Raw genomic sequence first — 8985 nt, forward strand, 5'->3', positions numbered from 1 at the left:
CACACACACACACACTCACAAACACACACCGTCAGCATAGACTTCCTCTAAGGCCAGCATATAAGCTCTTTCAAGAAAGCAGAACCATACTGTTAGCACACTCACAATGTCCCGTATGCGACATTACTCCCACACACTCACATACACTCAATCTAACACATTTCTTTCTGAAGGCACACATGTAACAAAACAAAACAAAATATTGCTACGTTTCTCATCACAAAAAGATGTTTTCAGTTCACATATACAGGTACATGCATACAGATCTTTTGAAGATCTTCAGAAGTTCACTCCAAGACAGTAGTAGCTACATCAGTAATATACACGTACATGAGACCTTGTACAGGCGGTATAGCTTTATTTTTTTCTTTATGATATGTATGTGTATGCGCGCACACACACACTTTCTTTCTCCCTCTCTCTCTACCCATCTCTCTCTCTATCTTTCTCTTTCTTTCTCTCTCTCTCTCACACACACACACACACAATCATACACACACACACACACACACACACAGACATGCAAACACACATACACACACACACACACACACACACACTCACACACACACACTCACACACACAAATACAAACACACACACACACACACACACAAACACACACATACACATGCAAACACACTAGTTCAGAATCAAACTTGAGGACACATCTCTCACCAGGGGACACAAACTGTTCCATGTACCATCTCAATGGAAAATTCCCCGGTCACAGAGACAGCCTCATATGCCTGATTTCCTCAATAATAAGAAACTTTTTGCATTATACACACTAGAAGATGAATATGTGTTTTTGCGTTTGTTTTGTGTGCACACCTGAGTGTGTGATGTGGCTAAGGGAATTGAGGAAGCATTTTTCTGCACGATTCTTACAATCAATGCTTCATCACACAAATTATTTCTGAGGCTTCACAAACCTCTTCCATGGCTCTGGTACATAAGAAACTCATATTCACACATACACACATGTGGGCGCCCCCATGCACTCTCACACACACACACACACACAAATATGTCTGTTTAAGCAACAGCAGGCAGAAATGTGCCACTCTTTGATGTATGTCTTTATAGTCACCAGTTTAGGTATCATCCTCAAATTAATTTTGATGGTGCATGGTCATGTGAAGCACACCTACCGTTCTTACTAGCCGCCCAACTGCACCTTGTAGTTCTATCGTCCACTCTGCAAAAATGTAAGAAAAGCTTTTACAGCACGACATCGCCCAAAAGACACTAGTTAGCATAATATCGAGATTTTGTCAGTGCTATTGTTGGTGTTTGGAAGAATTTTCCTAGTTTGCTCACTAGTTTTAGACTAACACTTCTGACTGAGCCCTGTTGCTGAAGAGATTCTGGTGGATACAACACCTTCTGCTCTTCATAACAGGGCCTGATGTGATATGACAGTAAAATGGCACTTCTGCATTTGACATCACTCTCATTCTGTTGTGTTTGATTGTATGATTGCGTTCTTTAACCTGGTGGGTTTTTTTCAGGTGACTGAGATATGGCTGAGCGTACTCTCTTAATATCAATATTCTGTTAAAATTAGGTCAAGATAAAAAAAAAAAATGTAATGCCCAGACCTAGATAAATGAAGAAAAAGTGTCTGAAAGACTGAAAGCTATCTGAAAACCATTTCTGGTTTGGTAAGGTGGCCTCACATTGTGATGACTTACGAGGCGATTAATGAGTGACTTTACCTGACCACAACAGCACTCATCTGCGTGGTGGCAACTCTCACTCTGCTTCAGAGTCTATTGTGCCCTGTAACTGAACAGCTGCTAGCCAGCAACACAAAGCAGTCGGGAAAGGCTTTCAGTGATGAGTCTTTTCCATTCCAAAACCTACATAGCTAGCATTACAACATGTAGCCAAGCAGGATGTATTTGACCTGAGACAAATAGATCTCATCTATAGCTAATCCAACCACAGGTTACAGGTACCTTCCATCTCGTTCTGGTATGTTCTGACTTCCATTGCTTGAGAGGCAGAAGGGTTAGTGATATCACAGCCTTTACTTAGGGACATTCATTTTGGGGCAGAGATAATCATCCGTATCAGTATAGTTTTAAGGTATATACTATTTTTGCTGTCTATGCATATGTGTCTGTTGCTTTTTCTCCATCCCTTTCAATGTCCCCTTTCTTGTTAGCCTTTGCTAATAATTTAGGTTGAGGCAGTGTACTCTTCTGGTACAAGTGAAACTGTTTGTGTCTTTGTTTGTGGTTTGGTGTGTGTGTGTGTGTGTGCTCAATTCAGAGGCTGAAGCGGCAATCTACTAAGATTCGAATGGACAGGATCTTTCCTACTAAAGCAGCAGAGAAACAAGACAACGTGAAAAAGAACCGCTATAAAGACATCGTACCATGTAACTTTACCTTTAATACAATCACAGACAAACACACACACACACACACGCACACATGTAATCACACGTCATTGTACCACAAGAAAACATGGCATGAGATGTATTTTTGTTTTGATACAATTATTTCATATACAAATGCCATCTGGACCCATACACTGACAACTCACAAACACACATTTGTTGATTCACATTCCCAGATTTGTTGACTCACACCGGAAAAATAGACACAACACTGCACACATACAAGCAGAATTCTTTTTTTTCTAACTGACTACATTTTCTTCCCTCCGGCAGTTGACCATAGCAGAGTCAGATTAACTCTCAACGTATCCAATGATGATAGTGACTACATCAATGCCAGCTTCATTAAGGTAACCTGTCAGTAGCAGCAGTAAATGTGAACCAAGAAAAAACATGGCTTGAGCAGTCTCATAAGTGTGCATGATGTGATGTGTTGGTGTGTGTCTCTCTATTGATGTATAGGGGGCGTCAGGAGAAAGGGCATACATTGCCACACAGGGCCCTCTGCCGCACACTGTGCTGGACTTGTGGCGGATGCTCTGGCAATATGAAGTACAGGTAAGGGCCGGTCCTACTGACACATGCAAACATTTGTTTGGACTTTTTTCTCTCTCTTGCTCTTACATATCCCCAAATCTCTCTCTTTCTCTCTCTCTTTCTCTCAATAGGTTGTAGTGATGGCATGTCGGGAATTTGAAATGGGAAGGGTACGTTTTTTGTGTCTGTCTTGTTTTTCCCAGCGGAATATAATATTTACCATGCCCATCAACATGCTATTTCTAATTAGCATAAGAGTACAGTACGGCTTTCACTGGCACCACCTCCACTCTTTAACACACACAATAGATTGCATTCAGACTGATGGAGTCCCACATAAACACACACACACACACACACACACACACACACACACACACACAGACACACACAGAGACACACACACACACACACACACACAAACACACACACACGTATGTATCTTTGTGTGTGTGTATGTATGCGTGTGCTCATGTATGCACCTCTCTCCTCTGTAGAAAAAGTGTGAGCGCTACTGGGCAGCTAACAATGAGGATGTGTTTGTTTGTGAGCAATTCATCGTTACATGTGTGAGTACAGCACTTCCTGCCTCTGGCCTGACCTCTTCCTGTCCTTGCTATTGGCCTTTTTACAGATTCAGAATAAAAGAAACCCTAACACACGCAACAGATTGATAGCTTGCCATGTAGCTAGCTACATATATACAGATGGACATTGTTGTCAGACAGATTTCTAGATAGGAAGATAAGTAAGCAAAATAAACAAGCTCAACCAGAGTAACCTCTGAACACACACACTCCTACACACACACTCCTACACTCATACATGTGGTGCCTGAATATGGTCTTTATTTGTGTCCAGGTATCAGAGGAGGACAAAGGGGATTATGTGACGCGGGTTTTAAATGTGACCTATCAGTCTGTAAGTACACACACATGCACTCTTTCTCTCTCTCTTTCTTTTTCTCTTTTTCTCGCCTGCTCTATTTCTCACACACACACATGCACACACACACACACACACACACACACACACACACACACGCACATGCATGTTGTTTCTGAGGTGGCTCTGTGATGATCATTAAATACATTCTATGGCTACAGAACGAAAACACGACACACTACGGTTTCTGTGTATCTTTTTTAGCTCCTGTCCAAAATGCCCATTTTGTTAATCTTTGAACAGTCGATGACTCACCTTTGATTCTTAGATCTTTGACCAGTACTTTTTTGAGAAAAGACTTAGTTAAAGAAAAGCTTGCTTCAAATCTTGAATTATATTTGGCACTATAAAAATTTGAATTTGTTCAGCTGGAATTTAGCAGTAACTTGAATTTAGCTGGAGACAAACTCATATTTTCTTCTCACGTAGAGAAGTTACCCAAAGCTCATAAATATACAGAAAATAAGATGGACAGAATATTCGATACCAACATTACTTATAGTTCATCGTGAACGTCTTGTTAACAGCAATATGTGTGGTCAAGGGTGATGAGCCTCATGCTGGGGAGCAGCAGGGTGCAGGTGAGGCAGGCTGGCTCGCAGGCAGGCACACACAAAACCTGCCCTGAGCGATATAACCACATTATTTTCTACCCTTTCATGATGAAACCAACAGCACGAAGAGAAAAAAAACACACTCATCGCCTCACTTTTCTCTGTTCATGAGGCACTGTTGTCACTAGTCTTTGTTTCCTTCTGAAGAATAACTTTATAAAAATGTAATGTTTATTTCAGCCCACCTTACTTTCAAGGGATTTCAAGGGAAGTCAACAAGTATTTTCATCAAGTCTGGATTTGAGGCTGTGTTGTGTTTGTGTGTGTATGTGTGTGTGTGTGTGTGTGTGTGTGTGTGTGTGTGTGTGTGTGTGTGTGTGTGTGTGTGTTTGTGTGTTATGATAGACCATCCGCACAATCAGGCAACTGCACTACATGAACTGGCCGGATCATGGCGTCCCTGATTCCATTCCTCCCATACTGGAACTGCTGCAAGAGATGCGTGGCTACCAGGAGCAGGATAACATACCGATATGCATACACTGCAGGTACACACTCTATACAAACACAAACACACCCGCAAACATACAAACACACACACACACACACACACACACACACACACACACACACACACACACACACACATACTGCAGATACAGCCACATGTTCATACCAACTACGGACATCTCACAACAAAATGTTTATGTCTGGTGCAACTTGTCCATTTCTTACTCTCCTTACAAACACAGACACTAACAGGAAGTATATTTTAGTTTGAGAGTGTGGTTGACCAACAGTGCTGCCTTCCTGCTCTCAGAGCGCATTCATGACGTCGGACCTCACAGTGTACTGCCCCAGCCCTTCACAGACCTCAGAGCTTACTGTTTCAACTTTCCTGCAACAGTTAGCTGCAGGGGTTCTCTCTACACGTTGGCAATGTTATACGAACTGTAGCTAGCAGAGTTCTATTGAGGGGCAATATTCTTTCTTCTGTGTCTATTAAAGCATTCTATAGATAGACACAGTGTTTTATCGTGAAGAATGTGGTTCTTTAAATGGACCAGTGTTGTTCAAGCCGCGGCAGCAGCCAATAGTGTAGATGTTTGTGGTAACCTCTTCTGAGCCCAAGCTTGCCTCTAGAAATGCTAATGCTATAAGTGAAGCCACTGGAAGGCCTCAATGCTCCTCAGTAGTGCTCCTTCAATAGCATCAGTGTTCTGATAGCAGCAGCTGGGTAAGGCCTAGTAAGTGTTTAGTGTACATTCTGAACTTCAATATAACTATGTGTGAACAGAATGTCTGTGTTCACGTATGGTGTGTGACCGTGAGCATGTGTCCTGGTGTGATTGTGAGACTTTTCTCTGCTTGTAGCGCTGGATGTGGGAGAACGGGGGCACTGTGCGCCATAGACTACACCTGGAACTTGCTGAAAAGACAGGTAACACCCCCCCCCCCTCTCTCGTGTATAATATCCCTCCCTCTTTCACTTGTGCTCTCTATCTCTGTGTTTCTTTGTTGCTGTCTGGTATGTGAATGTGATGTGCTGGATGTGTTGCTGCTGTGTGTGCTCTGCAGTGCATCCCTGAGGACTTCAGCATCTTTAACCTGGTGCAGGACATGCGCACTCAGAGACCCTCTGTGGTCCAGACCAAGGTGACTCTTCCCAGCACAAACCTTTGAAACATGCACAGGTTCTTGGCTGGCTGAACAGCTTGAGCTCTGTCAGTTCATCTCTGATGGTGTGTGTGTGTGTGTGTGTTTGTGTGTGTGTGTGTGTGTGTGTGTGTGTGTGTGTGTGTGTGTGTGTGTGTGTGTGTGTGTGTGTGTGTGTGTGTGTGCGTGTACCTGCCATCACAGGAACAATATGCACTGGTGTACAGGGCCGTTAGGTTCCTGTTTGAGCACCACCTGGAGGCTCTTGATGTTCCATGCAGCCCAGAACAGGAGGAGGTGAGTTGCTCTGGGGCGTAATGTGCTCTCTCTCTTTCTCTCTCTCTCTCTCTCTCTCTCTCTCTCTCTCTCTCTCTCTCTCCCTCTCTCTCTCTCTTTCTCTCTATCTGTCTTGTGGAATAGTTAGACAGGTCTAAGGCATTACCTCATGTACTCTTGGCAAATATATTAACTTCCCACAAATACTTCTCTATTGCTCAAGGATTTCTCAAGATATTGTGGTGCCAGGCAGTTACACACAACAAGCAACAGAGATAGACAGACAGAGAGAGAGGGAGAGAGAGAGAGAGAAAGAGAGAGAGAGCAAGAGTTTCTGTTTTTTCTTCTCTTAGGTACATTCTCCCCCATCCCCAATCACCCCTGACTTCAGCAGTGACCTCTCAGACCTTAGTGAGACAGAGATGGAGCCGCATATAGAGCCTGACCCAAGGTAAAACTCACACACAAACATGTATACACACACGCACACAACGCAGAAACGCAGAAACGCACACGCACATGTTCCTGCTGAAACTTCTTCTCCCACAGAGGAAGTATGGGTAGGGTTCACACATTCCATTTTGTGATAAACACTAAACAAACTGTGCATGACATCAGCTACCGTGCATCAGCCCACTCCAGCCATCCGCCTGCAGCTTTCCATTTCTCTCTTGTATTTTGCTCTCTGTCTTGTATTTTATGTAGGGCCACAAACCTTTTAACACTTTGGGCTTGAAGACCATACATTGAAAAGAGATTTTAAGCATGTTTAATACAGCTGAATCCATTACTACTTATTCACCTGTGGGGTACCAAGCTTTCCATTTCTCTCTTGTATTTTATGCAGGGCCACAAACCTTTGTAACACTTTGGGCTTGAAGACCATACATTCAAAAGAGATTTTAATATGCAAAAGCATGTTTAATACAGCTGAATCCATTAATACTACTTATTCACCTGTGGGGTACCAATTACTAGCATTCTTTTTACTAGTACAGAGTTTGTATGTTGGAATGGCTGCTGTGAAAAGGGACACACAAACCACATTACCACAAACTCACTTGTGTTCTGTTATTTACTAGATGTACTTCTCATTTTGTGGTTTTACAGCGTTTTCTCCATGCTAACCATTGCAAAATATTTTTGTTTTGACAGACAGGTGAATGTATTGCCTATGGACATCCCAGTGACCCACCTTTCAGATCAGGGGCTGGAAGTGAAGCCTGCGTCTGTACGCAGACCTGAGGACATCCTCCGATCCATGGCTGTGAAGCGTCCCTCACACAGACCCAACACACACACCCAGAGCATCAGCCAAACACCCCACTCACACACCCAAAGCCACACGCACGCCCCTAGCAACCAAATCCCAGTCGTCCCACACACACACCTCACGCACAGCCAAAGTATTACAGATGACAACACAAGTGCAGCACCTTTCCAACAAATCACACACACACAAATGCCCCCAGAAGTTACACGTGCACAGCAGGCAATACCAGTCATACACACATCACAAGTGGTACAACTCCCACTCATTCAACAGCTAACACACACTCATCAGAGAGCGCATGTTGCACACACGTCTCACACAGCACACACCCAGCGTGCACAGCAGGATGAAAAGGAGTGTGTGGCTGCTCCCCCTCACCCCCCCGACCTCTGTCTGACTGTGGAGGATCCCTACTTCAGCCCGACGTTGTCCCCGACAACAGAGGAGTGCTACGCCAACGGCCACCGTTTCAGGCTACCACAGCTCACCCTCAATGAGCAACCACTACAACAGTGCTCACAACCACACACAGGTCTGTCCACACACTGTGTGCAAATACACACGTATTCACACACACACAAACTCACACACACACACACACACACATTGGACTACGCATACACAGGCATGAAGGACTGTACATACTGTGTACATACAAACACACACTCACACACTTTGTAGTACCTGCCTCAAAACTAATTTCATTTCCTATTCACTTGCTTGTGTGTGTGTGTTTGGGGTGTAGTTGCCATGACAGCCCCTGCCTCTGATGATGAGGAGCCTCCTTGTCTGCCTGAGCGCACGCCTGAGTCTTTCGTACTTCCCACTGGAACAGAGCGGCAGCTTCCCAAGGACCCCACACCCACTGAGAATGGTACCCTAAAACACAGACAGACAGACAGACAGACACAAACACACACACACACACACACACACACACACACACCACACACACACACACACACACACACACACACACACACACACACACATGACACTTGTTCACTCACACACTCTCATTCCCTCTTCACATAAGCTCATCATGTAGCTCCCTGCTTAACCTGCTGTGCCACATGTTTATGCACACACACACACACACACACACACACACACACACACACACACACACACACACACACACACACACACACACACACACACTAATTTGCAATCTCTCACTGTGAGATCATAAACCCACCCAATGATGCCACAAACCCAACTATGAGCAGGTATGAGTCATCACTATGTGGAAACAGAACAAATCTGTGTGGGAAGCTAACCAAGTTAACCATTTGCCAAGAGTACATAACGTAATACTGTAGACCTGTCTAACTT

At 43.9% G+C, this 8985-nt stretch overlaps 1 protein-coding gene across 1 annotated transcript in view; it reads left to right on the top strand.

Moving 5' to 3' along the window:
• The first annotated feature begins 3077 nt into the window (after window positions 1-3077).
• Window positions 3078-8985, top strand: part of ptpn22 (protein tyrosine phosphatase non-receptor type 22) — an 11544-nt gene continuing 5636 nt past the window's right edge. Inside the window, exons 1-10 of the mRNA XM_080854050.1 lie at window positions 3078-3116; window positions 3444-3515; window positions 3808-3867; window positions 4851-4993; window positions 5820-5886; window positions 6024-6101; window positions 6306-6398; window positions 6731-6828; window positions 7533-8182; window positions 8396-8524. Of these exons, the coding sequence (XP_080710176.1) occupies window positions 3087-3116; window positions 3444-3515; window positions 3808-3867; window positions 4851-4993; window positions 5820-5886; window positions 6024-6101; window positions 6306-6398; window positions 6731-6828; window positions 7533-8182; window positions 8396-8524 (1420 nt within the window). The 5' untranslated portion in view covers window positions 3078-3086. The remainder of the gene's footprint in view (window positions 3117-3443; window positions 3516-3807; window positions 3868-4850; window positions 4994-5819; window positions 5887-6023; window positions 6102-6305; window positions 6399-6730; window positions 6829-7532; window positions 8183-8395; window positions 8525-8985) is intronic.

This window comes from Sprattus sprattus (genome assembly GCF_963457725.1).
Source record: "Sprattus sprattus genome assembly, chromosome: 16".
NCBI classification, from domain to species: Eukaryota; Metazoa; Chordata; class Actinopteri; order Clupeiformes; family Clupeidae; genus Sprattus; species Sprattus sprattus.